At 40.9% G+C, this 19,850-nt stretch overlaps 1 protein-coding gene across 1 annotated transcript; it reads left to right on the forward strand.

Annotated features, from left to right (window-relative positions):
- The first annotated feature begins 9,300 nt into the window (after positions 1-9,300).
- LOC143476823 (uncharacterized) lies at positions 9,301-15,033 on the forward strand. Its single transcript, XM_076975188.1, has 2 exons — positions 9,301-11,522; positions 13,069-15,033. The coding sequence occupies exons 1-2, from the start codon at positions 11,371-11,373 to the stop codon at positions 14,117-14,119; spliced, it is 1,203 nt and encodes a 400-aa protein (XP_076831303.1). The 5' UTR covers positions 9,301-11,370; the 3' UTR covers positions 14,120-15,033.
- Positions 15,034-19,850: the final 4,817 nt, after the last annotated feature.

A 19,850-nucleotide genomic window follows, 5' to 3' on the forward strand; every position in this document is an offset into this window, starting at 1 on the left:
CAAAGTCCAGTATTACTAAACGCCAAGCCCGAGTACTAGTCTCAGAGGCAACAGTCACGAATGTGGATCCCAACCACAGGGAGACCGCGAACTAGATAACCCACTGCAAGGATTACAAGCGTGTAAACGCAGAACACAATGAACTCCGAGAACAAAACTCCGGGATGACAAAACAGCGTGATGACGCGAACAACGACGCAACGTGACTGCAGCACGCGTAGAGGTGCCGAAGCACCACTACACTCAATCAAATTAGTTGCTTATTCATTTTTGGAAATCTTTTTACATTTTCTGGATATATCCACGTGTATGTTCACTATATTGCCAGAAGTATTCATTGACCTTCCTTGACTCACATAGGAGCTTAAACGGCATCCCATTCCTAATCCATAGGGTTCCATACAGTTATTGCCGAAAGTGTTGGCACCCCTGAATTTCTCCCAGAAAATTATTGCAATTTCACATGTTTTGTTATACACATGTTTATTCCCTTTGTGTGTATTGGAACAACACAAAAACAGTGGGGGGAAAAAGGCAAATTTGACATCCCTGCTCGTCAACTGTTCTTGAGCTAATCTAACGGCCACATGAAATTTGGATGTATGTAGTGATTGACTGCAGAAAATTGGTAACCTATTTGCACTATGTGCTTCAGAATCTGTTGACTCAGCTCTGTCAGTTTACATGGCCTACCACTTCGTGGCTGAGTTGCTGTTGTTCCCAAACACAATTTTCTTATAATACAGCTGACATTTAACTGTGGAACATTTAGGAGCAAGGAAATTTCATGACTGGATTTGTTGCAAAGGTGACATCCTATCAGAATTCCATGCTGGAATTCACTGAGCTCCTGAGAGTGACCCATTCTTTCACAAATGTTTTTATAAACTGTTTGCATCCCTAGGTGCTTAATTTTATACACCTGTGGCCAGGCCCGTTGACAGTCTTGCTGGGGCCTGGGACAAGAGACCCCCCCCCCCCCCGGCTTACGTCATTTGAATTTTCTCTGTAGCAGACAATCCTTGAGTTAGGTCATATAGTATATAATATAGCCACACATCGAAGTTGTTTCTGACAGCTGACTGGTTTATACTTGACGCAACGCGAGGGCCCGCACGGCAAAAATGACATAATCGCAGTGGCACCGCCTGTGTGCTAGGGCCTCACGCGCTGTTGATTCGTGAGGTCGTGCACCTCGAATTTTGTAACTTCGCGCGCGCCGCGCTTCAGCGCAATGAACAAAGTCATGTTTGCAGGGTTCATACACCTTTATAAGGTGGAATTAAAACACTTGTATGTCACTTTAAAGGTCCAGTTCAATATTTCCCAGCACGATAAACTTAAATAAGTTAAATATTTATACATATACTCAAAATGATTCGAAATAATTCGCTTTTTATCACATTATTTAATTGTTGTTTATTTTCAAAACGCCCGATCTTAACGTCTTCACGTTCTCTCATGTTTCGTCCTGGAGAACTGTTCAGTCAGACAGCTATTTGTTGTGAAACGAAGTAGTTTCAAGCATTTTCAAGTACTTTAGCCTAAATTCTAGCACTTTCGAACCTGGAACACAATGCAACATTAAAATTCGTCAGGTAAATGTTTTTTCTTTCTTTTCTGCGCTACAGATTTGTGTTTACTTTAACTATCCACCACTGTATTTCCCGCTGTTGGGCGGGTACCAGCCGGCTATGGTCGGTGCTGGATCAAACCATTTTTCAGTGGGAGGCGGGGGTGTATGCATATGGAAAATATGCAGATAGGTAAAAAACATATATATTTTAGCCATTGAGCTTATTTTGAGTACAGAATTTTATATTAATGAAAGATTTCAATATTATTTAAAATTATAGACTTTAAATAAAAAATAAATTGCTGGGCTCTTTGATGGGCCCCTCTGGCCCTGGGGCCCGGGACAACAGACCCGGTTGTCCCCCCCTGTCGACAGGGCTGCCTGTGGCCATGGAAGTGATTAGAACCAGGGGCGCAGATGGCATATATATATATATATATATATATATATATATATATATATATATATATATATATATATATATATATATATATATATATATACAATATATATATATACAATATATATATTGTACAGCTTGGTCCCCCTCGCTTCAGAATTTCCATCTGCGCCCCTGATTAGAACACATTTGGATTTAGGTGTTCCAACCTTGGTTTACGTTCAGAAAGTTAAGTTGTTAACTGAATCAGAAGAAAAGACAAACCAACTGACGTTAAGATAACTATGAAACAGAAACCGGCTAAAATGTATGTATCATGCTCTTTTGGTTGGGATATGTAATCTTATATTGATATTAATAACAGAGCAACAGTCAATACTGGCCTCAAAGCGGCATTGTGAATCAAGTCGCCTTACTCAGAGCAAGAGTCTTCCATGCCCAGATTGCTGTCCACGCGTGCCAGCTGGAATATGTGGTATTTTGAGGTCCCAAAATAAAACCATGTGTACTTTCAGAAGTTACCAAGCACCGACAGTGACCCAGCTGTGCTGAAGGGTTCGTTGAAATTTAGCAGGTCTGTTCCAGAACGGCTGTTCACCTGGTTGAGTAATCAAGGTCTTCCTAGACTTGACCAGGTGCGCTAGCAAGTCTTTATGCACTACTCTAGAATTACTTCTTGAAGAACAGAACTAACAGTAACTCTACATACAAAACTGGATGTGAGGTAACTTTAGCGACAATGTGTTAGAACAAACTAGGTGAGTTTAAATGAACTCACAGACTAAACAGGTGTCGGGCTTTAAAAGAGTAACAACTTAAATCTTCCATTGCTGTTGACATTTCCGTGGACGCTAATAGGAATAACAGAGATGTGATAATAGTCTCATAAGTGAAGAACATGCCACAACAGGGGAAATATGTTCAATAGTATATATACATCAATATGGAACACAGTTTCCATAGCATCTCAATCATAATGATGCAGGATTTAATCTTCATGTTTAAACACCAGTCCTGATAGCAGTGTATGATTGGCTGGTTATGTTCCAGACACTGCATACTGCAGGGCTACATTATCCTGTATACTTTATCTTTGTTATATTTTCCTTTATTAGAATAATTCCAAATTTGGTGTCTTTTGATTTGTCTTAAAGACCTGGGGGGTATTCCAAGAAGCGGGGGTTAACAAACTCTAAACTTAACCCTGAACTCTGAGTTGTCTTACCCCGATCTGACATACTCAGAGTTTTCGGTTCCAAAACGGCTGATCGGAGTTAAAGTAATCAGGGTCGCTCAACTCTGAGTAGGTTGACCCAGACAGAAGCGCGTTCACGCGTAACTATGAAAGGCATTCTTAATGGAACGCAGATAAATAGGATTTATCATGGACTTTAACGCGAAAATCAGCCGAACATCGTATTTCACACCACTGTAGCTTGAAGTATTAATGACTGCGTATGCAGAATATTTAGATATTATTAAACGTAAATGTAATACTGCGGTAGCTGCTAGAGAAAGGCAGTCAGCATGTCAAAAAATTGCCAACAGAGTTAATGCGTGAGTGAAAATGATATTTTTATATTTAGCAGAAGGGTGCGATTATATTATTATTTTCTCCACCTTTATAATACTGTATTGAGTTTTAAAATATTTTTTTTATTGAACACTTACTAATTCCAGGTCTAATCTGAGTGGTGTGAAACACACATGGCATCAGATAAAAATGAAGTATAAGAATATTGTACAAAGTGGTATTGCTGTACATAACTATATCTTATTCTTAAAATATATTATAAAATATATTTATTTACAGGAAAAATGAAATAATGAAACATAACAGTGAATTTGACTGTAATGCATATTAAAAGGTTACAGGGTGGATGGTGGGGTGGGTGGTGGTGCATGATTTAATGTGGAAAGCAGTGATTGCAGATGGAGTCTGACAACTCCACCATCTCTGTTGTCACCCACATGCATGTAAGGTTCCTCGTCTGTGGGCATGTCAGAGATGGTAGGCTGTCGCTTTTCCTGGATGGTTGCAATGTTGTGTAATACCACATATGCCATTATTATGTGGCACGCCCCATCAGGGGTAACTCTGACCTCCTTCAGGCACTGGAACCTGGCCTCGAGGATTCCTAGGGTCATTTAAATTCTTGCCCTGGTTTTGCTGTGGGCCTGATTGTAGTGGGACTGTGGTCCAGGTGCAGGATCTGAATAGGGAGTCATAAGGTAGGCCTATAGGACAGGCAGGGATACCCCAGAGCCGGAGTGGCTAATCGGGAGATTCGGGAGGATTCCCGATGGGCCAGCTCATGTCAATCTCTAGTTTGGGCCGATTGGGAGGGAAAAATAATTTTGGTCCGGATTTGGGTATGAAACTCCCGGGCTGAAAAAGTGTCCCACTCCGGCCCTGGGATACCCTCTGTCTCCATGAAGGAGGCCGTCATGTTCTATAATCACACTAGGGTTTGCAATGATTTAACTATTACACTGCATGTGAACAACTAGCAAAACTACCGCAGGCCTACTCTGTTCAAAACCGGGCACTAGTCATTTTAATGCCGGACATAGTTTTCGGACAGACCGACATACAGTAGCTTTGCTGACAGATTCCGCATCTCCTACACCAGGGGTAATCAATTAAATCTTTCCGCGGTCCATTTTTGGCAGATAGCTCAGACCTTAGGTCCGGGTCCGCGGTGGCGAACGAAAGTTGTTGAGGCGGGGGGGGGCGAACGAAAGTTGTTTGGGGGGGGGGGGGGGGGGGGGGGGGGGGGGCGAACATAACACTCAAATGGGTGGTGAACGCAGCACTCGTCTGAAAATAAATTCTCCGGTTTAAAATATAGTCTCCCGTTAAATTTTTTTTGGCATTTGGGTCCGTATCCAGTTAATCAGGAATGTGATTGGGTCCGGACAGGGCGGCGTTCGGGTCCGGATCCGGACCGCGGTCCGCCATTTGGTGATACCTGTCCTACACTATAAAGAAAACTTCCACTAGCAAAAAACGAAGACCGATATATAACAATCTGGAGAGAATTTAGGGCTGATCCGCGATGTGTAATATTTGAAATGTTATTATAATAATAAAGTTATTGATGTAAGTAATGGATTGTGCTGAAAACGATAACGTTCATAAAAAAAATAATCCGAAAATGATAGTAGGCCTATGTCTATTCGGGGTTTTATAAGGCGTTCCCGACGAAGAACTCAACAAATAAACTGAGTTTCAATATCCACATGATCTTCGAGGAAAGGACACGTCATGATGACGTGTTTGTAATTCTGGGTCAGGTCCAAGTTAACCTGCCAGCGAGCAGGTTAGCTTCAGAGCATAAGTTGCTATAGTAACTGACTCCGGTTCTCTCTAAGCTCGGTTTCTGGAACGGAAAACCTTGAGTTTCCGTGAACTCTGAGTTAACTTACCCGGGTTTTCTCGCTTAACCCGCTTCTTGGAACACCCCCCTGCTTCCTCTAGGCTGGGTTAGAATCTAGTACCTATCTGGATATAGAGTTATAAATCAAATCAAATCAAATCAAATATATTTGTATAGCGCTTTTCACAACACGTTGTCACAAAGCGCTTTACAGGATTTACAAGGTTGACAATACTATGGGTCCAAATCCCTAATGAGCAAGGGGTCGGAGTTGGAGGGGAGGAGAGGTTGATAATAATAATAATTATTATTATTATGCATTTTATTTAATGGCGCCTTTCTAGCACCCAAGGACACCGTACAATAAAACAATCATGAAATTAGACAAAGGAAATAAACATTAAATATAAAACTAAATTAAATAAAATATTCCAATCAAGACAGAGGAAGTTTTTATAAAGAAAATGCTATTTTAAACAGATGAGTTTTGAGTCTGGATTTAAATTCTGTGAGGTGAGGTCAAATGACGACAGCAATGAAAGAATGCAAGATGAATGTAATTTGTCAGATGGAAGGCTGAAGTCACCAAGGAGAATGAGTGGGTTTGCTTTAATGGTGAATTGACTGAGGAGGGTATCAAGCTCATCAATGAAGCTCTCAAGGGAACCTGAAGGGCGATAAATCACAGTGATGTGAAGATTAGTGGGGTAGGATACAGTGATAGTGTAACGGGTGCGAGGGAGTCAAGGATACGAAGACGAGGTGCGTTCACAGAAAGGCTACGTTTTATTCAAACGACACAGGACACGCTCACAGCGTGTCGAAATAGTTGAGATGGCTCAACACAGTACACTCTCACAGCGTGCTGAAACAACAGTCAGACACGCAACAGTTTTCACACTAAACAATACACACAGATCACGTTAAAGACGAGCAACAAACACTACGAACACACACTAAATACACGTAGCCTAACGAGACAAGTGAACGCACACACATCCAGCCACACCCACGGACGTACATATAAAGACATGGACAACATTAACACACGCCCGAAGGGAGGGGTTCGGGGCTGTAGCGTAACAGATAGCATGAAACACAAAGGAAGAGATTGAAAGAGCTGAGAAGGAACGTTGGGTGAAACGCCACTCTGGAGATAACAGTAGACCTATGCCACCACCCCTTCCAAGGCACCGTGGGGAATGAGTGAACGAGAAGGCAGAGGACAGAACTCTCCAAAGTGATCCATCTCCTACCTAAGGTTCAACATCTACATTGGAAGGACTGTGTCTGCTCGGCCTGGAATTAGAACTGTTTTATAACTGCAAATATGGACTTTTACTTGTGGGCTGCCCAATGGAGGATGGGTTTCCTTTTGAGTCTTGGTCCTCTCAAGGTTTCTTCCTAATCCCTGCCTCGAGAGTTTTTCCTTGCCACTGTTGCCCCTGGCTTGCTCATTGGGGATCTCGTCCCATGCAATTGTAAAGCTGCTTTGTGACATGTGGTGTAAAAAGTGCTATATAATTACATTTGTCTTTGGCATTGTTTTTATTGTATCCGAAATGGCATACTAAAGCAGTATGCACTAGATTTCAATGCAGTACGTTCTACTCAAATGCTAAAGCAGTATGTTCTTTAAGTAGGCTGGGAAGTATATGCATTCAAACTCGGACATACTGCATCCACCATTTTACTTATGTCATATGATGTCACAAGATCATAGTTAAATACTCCAGTTGAATCATGGGATAGGACAGTGTGCTGCAATCATACACTTAAATATGGCTACCGATTCAGTAAGCCATCCGGGTAGTTTTCGCTTACTGTACAGCATTACAGACAAAGCCCTAGTGTTTTTCTGTGCCTGTTGTCCCTCCTTCTAATCAGTATCTGTTAGTTTCTGTATTTAAACCCTACCCTTTGTCTTGTTCAGGGATGGTTATTGTATTGACTGTGGTGATATGTATTGTTTGTTAGAGGCTGTTAAATTAACAGTGCTAAGCCCAATGGCTATGCTGTAATGAGGAACATTACATGCATGTAGGTGACAACAGAGATGGTGGAGTTGTCAGAGACTCCATCTGCAATCACTGCTTTCCACATTAAATCATGCACCACCACCCACCCCACCATCCACCCTGTAACCTTTTAATATACATTATAGTCAAATTCACTGTTATGTTTCATTATTTCATTGTTCCTGTAAATATATATATTTTAGAATATATTTTAAGAATAAGATATCGTTATGTACAGCCATACCACTTTGTACAATATTCTTATACTTCATTTTTATCTGATGCCATGTGTGTTTCACACCACTCAGATTAGACCTGGAATTAGTAAGTGTTCAATTAAAAAATTTTTAAAAACTCAATATAATCGCACCCTTCTGCTAAATATAAAAATATAATTTTCACCCACGCATTAACTCTGTTGGCAATTTTTTAACATGCTGACTGCCTTTCTCTAGCAGCTACGGGAGTATTACATTTATGTTTAACAATATCTAAATATTCTGCATACGCAGTCATTAATACTTCAGGCTACAGTGGTGTGAAATACGATGCTCGGCTGATTTTCGCGTTTAAGTCCATGATAAATCCTATTTATCTGCGTTCCATTAAGAATGCCTTTCATAGTTACGCGTGAACGCGCTTCTGTCTGGGTCGGCTTTGGGTCAACCTACTCAGAGTTGAGCGACCCTGATTACTTTAACTCCGATCAGCCGTTTTGGAATCGAAAACTCTGAGTATGTCAGCTCGGGGTAAGACAACTCAGAGTTCAGGGTTAAGTTTAGAGTTTGTTAAACCCGCTTTCTGGAATACCCCCTGGTTTCTCTCTGTCTGCCACGCCCATGTCGTCATTGTGTTCAGTTGTGTCTAGTTTAGTCTGTTGTGAATGGCTCTCCTGTTACGACTCCTGCCTGTCCTGTTGACCACTTGGACGGCTCTCCCGTTTTGACCCGTGCCTGTACAAACGACTTCGTCTACGGAATTCCCCTTATTAAATCTCGCTCTTCTCAGCGTTTCTGTCCGCCTCCTCGCTCCGCAGCGTGCTACGTGTTACAGTTCTTTGATATTGTGGCGCCGGTGAAGAAGGAGACTCACTCAAGAAGCTCATCTTTGCAAGAAATACTCTTTATTGAACATCAAGAGTAATAACTGCTTTGTTACTTCCTCTCCCTCAGGTGCTTTGGTGGCAGTCATGCCATATCACTGCACACATTTAACCTTGATGGTGATTTTTACTTTCCCCAACAAAACGTCCCCAAAGCATTCCCACATTTCCATAAATGAACTAACACAAAGATGCACAAAGAATTGCCATGTTAAGGAACATTAACAAACATAAATCTCCCACCCTGTACATTTCCCAGCATCCTCCACTAGTCGGTGGCGGAGCTCATAGGTCCATATTCCCAGCGCCGTCACATAGCCCCCCCCCTCATAGTCCGCTGTCCCGGCGACCCTAAATAGGAAATCCGGTGACAAAGTCACCCAAGTGACGGGGTGGTCCACGGGCCCTCTGTGGCCTGGAGTGCCGTGTGTGAGACGGGGAAGGTACCTGTAGCGTGGCGGGAGAACCGGGAGGCAGGGGCGCCTCAGCGTCCATTCGTCCACAATCCACAGCATCGTCCACTCCCGCCACGCGGGAGTGTAAAAAATACCAAGGTTCATCATTTAGAACTACAAAAAATTTTGTTTCTTATTTTACTATCTACCTATTTTTCATAAGAGTTTGTTTTACCGCAAAATATGAAAACTTCAAAACGGCGAATTTCGCCGCAAGGTGACATTTTCATGCCTGCATCCAGTTCACAAAAATTTTAAAAAGCTCGCGCTGGTGAAGTGTGCTAAATATTAACTGCCATGCTTAATGTAGTAATGCAATATCTACAGACCATTTACCAATTAATTATAACCTTTGTATAAACTTTTATGGTAAAACTTAGTAAAACTTTGATAAGAAGCGCTTAGAGGTTAATGCATTGACTAGTGTTGGTAATCGGTACGCAAATAGGTTTGTGAGGGAGGGTAAATGTGCAGGAGAACGCGATTGTGCCGTTGATGTTGGCAGGTGGGGTGAAGCACGAGATTGGAAACTTCTAGTAGATATAGGGAGAAAACTACAGGTTCCGGAGTGCATAGCAGTAACTTCATTGAGGCCCGATATGGTGTTGTACTCGGAAAGTAAACGGATTGTTTACTTTATCGAATTAACGGTTCCATTTGAAGACGCGGTTGATGAAGCATTTGAGAGGAAAAAGTTAAAATACGCTGACTTGGTGGCTAATGTGCGAGAACGCGGATGGCAGGCGCACATAAGACCAGTAGAAGTAGGTGCTAGGGGCTTTGTGGCTAAATCTATGACATCGTTGTTAACACAGTTCTGCCTTAGAGGGAGAAAGTTAAGATCAGCTGTGAAGGAGCTGTCGGTGGTAGCTGAAAGAGCTAGCCAATGGCTGTGGATTAAGAGGGCACAGACTACTTGGGGGCATGTCCCATAAAGGTGGCTTGACCGGTCTTATGAGTGAGACGTTGGGAAGGTGAAATGGGTAACATAAAAGGTGGTTGAACAGCAAGCTTTGAGGGGGGTGAGGCTGGGACGCCAGCCCTCACCGTTGAGCCTCCTGGAGGTGTTGTGGGCTCAAATCAATGAAACACCAACGAAGGGAGGTGCCCACCTGATGACCCCAGTGAAGAGCTTGTAAGTGGTTGTGGGCGTCGCTGTTACTTTGCGTGAAGGTCTGTCTAGGGCTGTGTTGTGGTCTGAGTACTTGGCAGTTGAGGCAAGTGACCATGAACATAGTACGCTGTGATTCTGGATCCTTGCCGAGCCAGTATCAGATTGTAGCTGTTGTTGTGTTCTGCTCAAACAACTGGTGTGTGTTTAGGATGTCGTTGTTGCTTTGTTTGAAGGTCGCTGTTACTTTGCGTGAAGGTCTGTCTAGGGCTGTGTTGTGGTCTGAGTACATGGCAGTTGAGGCAAGTGACCATGAACATAGTACGCTGTGAATCTGGATCCTTGCCGAGCCAGTATCAGATTGTAGCTGTTGTTGTGTTCTGCTCAAACAACTGGTGTGTGTTTAGGATGTCGTTGTTGCTTTGTTTGAAGGTCAGTCCAGGTTGATGTGATGATCTGAGTACTTGGCAGTTGAAGCAATGGACCATGAACATAGTACGCTGTGCTTCTGGATCCTTGCCGAGCCAGTATCAGTTTGTAGATGTTGCAGTGTTCTAATAGTGGTTGGTTGGTTAATAACATGCACGGTTATGGTTGTTGGAGAGAAGATGGGCGGTAGGGCCTTGTGAGGAGTATGGGAGTGGCATAGGATATTTCACCATCTTATCCTGTGTTTAAGTATAATCTAGTTTACATGCTACTGTGAAACAGAACCACCGCGTTCCGCCATGTTTGAAAACGCTGGGAAGCTGGTGGGGTGGGCGTGGCTTGGTCCCAGAGCTCTGTGTCAGTCCGGAATCAGTGACCAATGGAGATTGCAGAGGAACGCCTTCATCTAAGACCCTCCCTCACGTGAAATGTGTTCCAAAAGTCAGAAGCAAAAAACGAAGCAGAAGCAAAGAGAGATTCCAGAAGCAAAAGACCTTACTGGGAAAATCCAAAAAAACAAAAACAATGGAACCAAAAACTTGTCAAAATGCAAACGAAAATAAGTTTTAAATAACCAATTATATAAAAAGTATATACTTTTGATATATTTTTTTCTGTTTTGCATTCATAACATATACTTTCTGCTCTTGGATTTACTTTTGCTTTTGTGGAACTATTGAAACAAAAATCACTCCATACAGATCGCGTCGTAAAGCTTAGGTTCATATTCTTAGGCTTTCCAGCGACATGTCAATCAAATCTGTAAACCAATTGGAAGCAAAGTTATGGTCATTCGTATCGAAGGAGGCGGGATGTAAATAGGAAACGAGCCTGGCTAGAGCGCATAGTCAGCTGCGCTCGAAGGAGATACACGCATCGTGAGAGAATTTAGCATCGAAATGGCTTCCAGACAAACCAAGAAAAATGTTTTTTACGGTGTCGCAGAGGTTTTGACGGAGCTGGAAAGGGAAAGTGACACTGAGCATTTGGTGGAGTCAGATAGCAACGACAGCTATGCCTTTCTAGAGGGAGAAGACCCTGTACTTGATAAGTATGTAAAATTTTTAACCGCGGTCAAGCTATCCGCACTTTTGCGATTCATCCGTGCTTTAAATTTGATTGCGCCTATATGCTTGATTTTACGGTATTTCGCTGCTCACCGCATACTAAGGCTGTCTAAGCGCCGAGAAACTCTTTGCTATTATTTAATTAAAGAGCTTTCTCTACATTCATAAATACTTTACTTGATTTAACTAATTTACTTGCAATATTAAACACAATTAGAAATGTATTTCAATTGCTTAATAAACACTGAACAAAATAGTTTTAATGTTTGTATTTAGTCTATTGTAGGGCTCGACTACCAGCAATAATGGAGTATTGCAATGCTGCAAATGTTCAGGGCAGGGGGTTACTCCATGACTATACATGTTTTTAATAAATCTAGTCCTTATATTTGTAATGATGTTTAAATGTTTGTTTAATTCTGACACTGTGGTTTCCTATTTGTCTGAATTTTCCCATAATGCCAAAAAAATCCTACTACCACCCAAGAGTGGGTAGCCTTTGCTTATCCCCGGTGCAAATATAGACATATTCTGCTGCACCATTTTTCAAAAATCCACATTGAAGTCTTAAATGTTGTTAGGGCTTGGAGATAAACTTAAATGACATGATTTAAAGCACTCATGTCAAATAGGCTCAATTTCTCAGAAATATCCCATAATGCCAAAACAATTCCACTGGTGCATAAGAGTATACACCCTTAACTGTCATCACAGTAAGTATGAACAGGTTTCACTGTACCATTTCTTCATAAATCCATTTTAGGTTCATAATGCATTTAGGCGAATTAAAGCACTCATGTAAAATATGCTGAATTAGGACATCAATTTCTCAGAAATCACCCATAATGCCAACACAATTCCACTGCTGCATGAGAGTATACACCCTTATCTATCATCACAGTAAGTATGAACAGGTTTCACTGTACCATTTCCTCATAAATCCATTTTAGGTTCATAATGCATTTAGGCAAATTAAAACACTCATGTCACATAGGCTGAATTAGGACATGAATTTCTCAGACATTTCCCATAATGCCAAAACATTTCCACTGCTGCATGAGAGTATGAACCCTCAACTATCATCACAGTAATTTTGAACAGGTTTCACTGTACCATTTCCTCATAAATCCATTTTTTGTTCATAATGCATTTAGGCTAATTAAATTGATTAACGGCGATAATTTTTATATCGCCCGATAAGAGTATCAAATTAACGACCGCCGTTAACGGCCCACCACTAAAAATTTTGTTTTGAAGCTGATGTTTATATTACAGTATGTTTACACTATATTTATAATATGTTAGTGTACATATGTAATTTGATTAGTTTATTGTGTTCTACATAATGTATAGGGAAATTGCTGTTGTGGCTGCATTACACACATTTAAACCACTGACTGACCCAAACTGTTTCTCCAAATTGATAAATTCTGGTTCTGTTTCCAACAGTATACTTATTTTATCAAGCATTTGGTGTATGCTTGCTTTTATTATTGCCACTTATGTAATTTTATTTGCATTCTCCAACAGGAGTGATTCTGGGTCTGATGAGCTGTGGGAACCTCCTGTGCAAACAAAAAAGCACAGGCATTCCTTCACACCGTCACCATCCCCCACTGGGTCAATCCACATCCACCCTACTTTGCCTGCCATCCAGGGGACAAGCTGCACCCATCCAACTGCTTCCTCACATGAGCTACTTGGACCCTCAACCACATTAGCTTTACTGAAGCAAGCTGCAGTAGCAAAGAAGAGAGCAAGGGGAAGATCCTACTCAACCTCAGGTCTGCAAGTTGGTGCTTCGTCTCAGGTTTTGGGGCAGGAACAAGAGGACACGTGGCATGACATCACTGATGATGATGAAGAACCTCTTCTCCCCAGGTTTCAGCCAAAGCGAGTTCCAGGACAACAACTCCTGTCTACCATGACATACTCCCCACTACAATTGTTCCAGCTGTTTTTTAGCACTTCTGTTGTCCAGACTCTTGTGAATAACACAAACAAGTTTGCAGAGATGTCTGCTGCAGCTGGAAAAAAACTCAAATGGACATCTGTCTCTGTCAGTGAGTTTTATGCATTCATTTCCCTTATTATATACATGGGCCTGGTAAAGACAAAGACAATTGTTGATTACTGGTCCCAAAAACAGCCATACAGACTTCAATATCCATGCTCAGTTATGAGCAGCAAGAGATTTTTTGCCATTTCAAGCAGTCTGCATATTTCTGACCCCAAGGAGGATGCAGAAAACATGAAGAAAAAAGGCACTGCAGAATACGACAAACTTTTCAAAATCAAACCTTTGTACATGGATATACTTTCAGCATGTAAAAACTTTTTCCACCCGAGGAGAGAACTGTCTATTGATGAACGTATGGTGGCTTCTAAAGCGAGAAGTGGACTAAAACAGTACATGAAAGGAAAGCCCACCAAATGGGGCTACAAACTGTTTGTTTTCTTGCTGATTCAGCAACTGGGTACACTTGGAATTTCTTTGTGTATGAGGGAAAGACTTCCATGGCATCTGGAAAAGGACTTAGTTACGACTCGGTCCAAACACTGCTTGATTATTCCTTATTAGGCAGTGGATACAAGGTGTACATGGACAATTTCTACACAAGCCCCACCCTTTTTTCTGACCTGCTGAAGGAAAGAACATTAGCATGTGGTACTATCCGTACCAATCAGCAAGGCTTCCCCCGAATAAAAAGAAATGACCTTGCAAAGAGAGCTCAGAGAGGAACTATCCGATGGTACAGAGAGGGAAAGCTGCTGTTTGTGAAGTGGATGGACACAAGGGAGGTGAATATGTGTTCTACAATGCACAAGGCCTACACAGGGGACACAGTGAACAGGAGAGTGAAAAATGAACAAGGTGTGTGGAGTACCACTGTTGTTCCAATTCCTGCTGCAGTCAAAGACTACAATAAAAACATGGGTGGTGTTGATCTTTCTGATGCACTGATAGGATATTACACTGTTCTTCACAAGTCTAAAAAGTGGTATAAAACATTCTTTTTCCATTTTATAGATATAGCTATTGTCAATAGCTTTATTCTGCACCAGGAAATGGCCAAGATACATAGGCAAGACTCTCTCACACAAAAAAAATTCTGAGAAATACTAATGATTGAACTTTCTAACTTGTGGAGGACATCACCAGATGTGGCAGGACCATCAGGCCTGTCCGATCAAGAAGAGCCCACTGCAGGACCCTCGGTCCAGCGAGCCCAGGATGTGAAGTGCATGCCTGCATATTATTCTGCCGATGCTACATCTGGAAGGAAGAAGTGCGAGCAATGCAAACAGACAGGAAGGCAAACAAAGACCCCTGTTTACTGCACAAAATGCAGGGTGCCATTATGCTTTGTGCCAGTGCGCAACTGTTTCCAGCAGTGGCATATGAACCACTGAATATTATGTAGCGAACATAATATTACATTCAGAATTGTAAATTGTTATAATGGTGTGATTTGTCTAAATAAAACAAATGTGAAACCTTTATCTCATGCTTTTTAGCATTTTCTGCTCCTGGATAGACATTAGAATGAAAAGGTGAATCAGAATAAAATTTTTGTCGGAGGGGGAAATGCCACTTGGAGTGGTATATGACTTTGTTAAAGAAGGTAAAAAAATACATGATGATATTGCCATCAAGTGTAGATAATATATATACATTTATTTCTGCAGTTAGGCTTATTTACATTTTGCAAAGGTTGGGGGCCTTTGGAGACTCCAAACGGACACTTGGAGAAACCACTTGTTCACTGCCTACTCCAGGTTGAATAACTTGAAATCCATATGAATAATAAACTCCAAATTTTGCATGGTGAAAGTAGACCTCTGGTGACACAAGATTCCAAAACCAAAAGTGTTCATGGACATGAAGTCTTGAGTGTCTGGACACTAAAATAAAAAAAATTGAATGAAATTTTGAAAAACGCCTACAATTTATAAAAGTTTTCATCATATTTTGACCATTGCACATTCATGTCTGTATATAAAAGTGTTTTCTCATGCAAATTTGAAGGCTTTTGAGTGCAAATACATCATGAAATTGCCTCTAGTCTGTGTACTGCTTGATTAGAAAGCTTCAAGATTTGGGTGTGTAATTTTGGACAAAAAACGAAAAAAAGGGGGGGGGGGTTGATTTTTAGGTATGTCCAGATTTTATTGCTATAATGATCTAGCACTCCTTTCTTTCCAATACTATGAGGTATATATTGATGGAAGCTCTGACCTCAAGGTGTAAACAGACCCACTTGTATTTTTGAAAAATATGGTAAATGACACCCAATTTTTGATGCAATGCTCCTTAATCATTCAAGGCTTTAATATACATATTCAGCATTAGAAAGTTCTGGTAGCTGATTCACTTTTGCAATGTTGAATATTGTTGGATTTATTATTTGACTACCTCCAATACATGCACACTTTGGAGTGGGGCTGTGCTATGTCTCATCTTTTCACACTTTGACCAATCAAATCAAGACACCACTCCATTCCATGCAAGATCCCAGAAAGAACTTTCCTGTAAAAAGTAATGTAAATATTCTACCATGTATGTTGGTGTGAATCCTGGTAAAGGTAAGCAGTTGCTGTCATTTTTGTTAGTTATGTGTAACACAGCTGCGGAGCAAGGGGGCAGACACAAACACTGAGGAGTGCAAGATTTCATAAGGGGAATTCCATAATCAGGGTCGTTCAAGCAGGCATGGGTCAAACCAGATAGGCAGTCAGAACACGTAACAAAACCAAGACACAAAACCAACCGTAATACCAACACAAGAAAGAGCACTGGGCAAAATGGCAGAACAACAAGAACAAAGGCGAATACTTCCAACAACAACAATGAACCATGACGCACAAGACTACACACCAGGATTAAATAGACCAGGGTAAATGAGGAACACATGAAACTAACGAGAGTGCAGGGTTACAAAATACAAGGAGGGACTAGGGACACACATGGCTAACAAAACAAAACATGACTGAATGACTGGAGGAGGAGAGGCTAGTCGTAACAGTATGCGTTAGGAAGTCAGTGTAAAATCTTGCATGTTTCTGTTCTACATAATTAGTGTGTCTTTTCTTTTCAGTGTGGGTTTTTAAAATTTATTTAGCCTGCATAATTCCTGAAGCTAAGAACACCAGTGTTCCATTTGTATCCTCCTGTTTTATGTCTATTCATCCTTGTGTTTTTAGTCATCTTTCATTATCCATTTGTTTGCCATCAACATCACTCTCTTTCTCTTGTTCCTCCCTGCATAGACTTGGTTGCACCAGTATAGAAATTCATCAGGGCAGACATATTATGAGTGAGGTGAGGTCTTATTTGCATACCTAATTGTTTCATCCATATACCACGGTCATCATGTGAAATTCTATAGCATACTCAAGTGGTGTTCCTTGTTCTAGCCAACATAAGAGTTTGTCTAACTCTGCTTTCCAATCTATTAAACCTACAGACCAGAAAAGTGCAATGAGATAATCTTAGGACTGTGCCTTTTCTTCTTGTTCTTCCCAAACTGAAAGCTTTGGAACCACAAAAGCAATGCTGTAATAGTCTGTGGAATTAAGGTATGTGTTTGGGCAACAGCAAAATAACTGATATAGAGGCTTTATGGTGGACAGTTAGCTGGTGTCTAAGAATATGAAGGTGAAGAAAGGTGAAAACAAACAAGGATCAGGCATACGCAAGAAAATGAAAATGGTAATGGCCAAACACAATGTGAAATGTGTAAAGCTTCAAGATAATGCACAGAGACCCGAATTAGGAAACACTAATGATGAACAAGTGTCAACGAGAGGTTAAGCAATCAAGATGCAATGCCATGAAGAGCATCTAAGGCTTGATTCAGCGTAATGCAGCAATGTGTGGACTTATCACCAACTGACTTGGTGCAGTGCATGCCACTGGTGCATTGTGATAATAACACTCACCATTATTATCTCATGAGAATACAGCAGCTGCAGGTTTCAATGTGAAGTGCTACTGTTGCTCTTCAGGGGCTGCATGAGCTGAAAGGCGACTTGATGCCAATAGAGCTTAATCCACATTTGATACTATTCAAATAAATGTTTTATTTGCATGAATCCCATGGGAGGTAAAACTGTATGGCTTGATGTGTCTGTGCTCAGCTCCTCCCCCAACAGCCAGCACCTCTCACTGACAACCACAGCAAGATGCAACTCCACTCCAACAGGCCTCTTATCTTCAGTTTCTACTCACAAGTTGACTTGAGAACATTTACATCACAAAGCCTTTGGACGTTTAGAAAACATACCCTGCAACACAACGCTACATATGTTCTTGACCACTTCACACAAGCTGCCTTGCTGTCATGTGTGGCCTGTACTTTATATGAACCCAAGATGTAAGTTAAAAAATTCATACACTGGCTCAATTAAAAGCTAACGGGTGGCCTGTTGCAAAACAATACAAACAATTCATTTTTTAATAATAAATTATTTAATCTACTGCTACATTGTTGAAATAAAAAGAACCAGACAAGCATTTGTCCTACAGAAAGGCAACAATCTAACTGGAAAGAATAAATAAAAATAAGGAGTAGGCTATTTAGATTTTTTTTCTTAATGTATAAAAGTGTGAGAAAAAGATTAATCTTTAAGACCCCTTGTGTCTAAGCCTTTCTAAAGCAGATAAAACACAGAGATGTTTATGTCTATACCTAACAATGTGAAAGCAACATAAAACCTCTAAAGAAAAAAACATAAAGAAACTACGGAGTGAGATTACTGTCTTTAATACGAGAGCACAGAGAAAAGGCTAAATCGAGCAAGTTAGACACACTGAACACGCAAAATCAAGAAAAATGAGCAAAAACAGTGACAGCGAGAGCAGAGAAACAAGAATTTTACGGTTAAGTGCACTCACTTCACTATTTTCAGCACTTTAGCTATCCATGACATTTATTTGTTTAAAAAACAATTAATCAACATGTCTTATGCATGTAAGACTGACAGCAGAAAGTGTGCAGTGTCTGTTGTACGATTTATTGGGAATTACGTTTGGTTATGCACATGCATATTCCAAATCGGGTTTCCGATTCAAATCTGGTCGTGACATACACAATGTGTTCTGATCTTCATCTAAGTCACAACCATAGACAATCACAGTCTGCTTAAACTTATACCACACAAAAAATTATATGTTTGCATGGTTTTATTAATGGTTCTAATTCAATGTAAACATCCACAGTGCAGGGTGGAAAAAGTATGTGAACCTCTAGGCAAATGACTTTTCTAAGAGCTAGGCGTGGGCATCCTGTAAAGATGACTGCAAGAGCACAGCGCAGAATGATCAATGAGGTGAAGGAGAATCCTAGAATGTGAGCTAAAGACTTACAGAAATCTCTGGCACATGCTAACATTTTTGTTGACAAATCTACAATACATAAAACATTACACAAGAATGGAGTTAATTGGAGGACACCACGCCACTGCTGTCCAAAAAAACATTGCTGCATGATTGAGGTTTGCAAAAGAGCACCTGGATGTTCCACAGCACTACTGGCAAAATATCCTATAGACAGATGAAACCAGTATTGAGTTGTTTGGAAGGAACACACAACGTTATGTGTGGAGAAAAAAAAGGCACAGCACACCATCATTAAAACTTCATCCCTACTGTGAAATATGGTGGAGGGGGCATCATGGTTTGGGGCTGCTTTGCTGCCTCAAGGCCTGGACGGATTTCCATTATCAATGAAAAAATGAATTCCCAAGTTTACCAAGACATTTTGGAAGAAATCTTTAGACCATCTGTCCACCAACTGAAGCTCAACAGAGGATGGATGATGCAACTGGACATCAACCCAAAACATAAAAGTAAATCAACAACCGAATGGCTTCAACAACAAAAAAATACGCCTTCTGGAGTGGCCCAGTCAGAGTTAGCAATTAAGATGCTGTGGCATGACCTCAAGAGCACGATTCACACCAGATATCTCAAGAATATTGCAGAACTGAAACAGTTTTGTGAAGAGGAATGGTCCAAAATTCCTCCTGACCGTTGTGCAGGTCTGATCTGCAACTACAGGAAACGTTTGGTTGAGGTTATTGCTGCCAAAGGAGGGTCAACCAGTTATTAGGTTCACATACTTTTTCCACCTGGCACAGTGGATGTTTACATGTTGTGTTGAATAAAACATTTAATGACCAATTTATGCAGAAATCCAAGTAATCCCAAAGGGTTCACATACTTTTTCATGCAACTGTATATTATATACTGCATAATGTTATTCTGCATAATTTTTGCCACATCTATTGTTCCTTACAGTTTGAGTTTA

Source organism: Brachyhypopomus gauderio, chromosome 15 (assembly GCF_052324685.1).
Source record: "Brachyhypopomus gauderio isolate BG-103 chromosome 15, BGAUD_0.2, whole genome shotgun sequence".
Classification (NCBI taxonomy): Eukaryota; Metazoa; Chordata; class Actinopteri; order Gymnotiformes; family Hypopomidae; genus Brachyhypopomus; species Brachyhypopomus gauderio.

Coding starts and splice junctions, on each gene's coding strand:
- LOC143476823 (XM_076975188.1), top strand. CDS start 11,371: ATGGCTTCCAGACAAACCAAGAAAAATGTTTTTTACGGTGTCGCAGAG. Junction 11,523..13,068: donor GAAGACCCTGTACTTGATAA/GTATGTAAAATT, acceptor ATTCTCCAACAG/GAGTGATTCTGGGTCTGATG.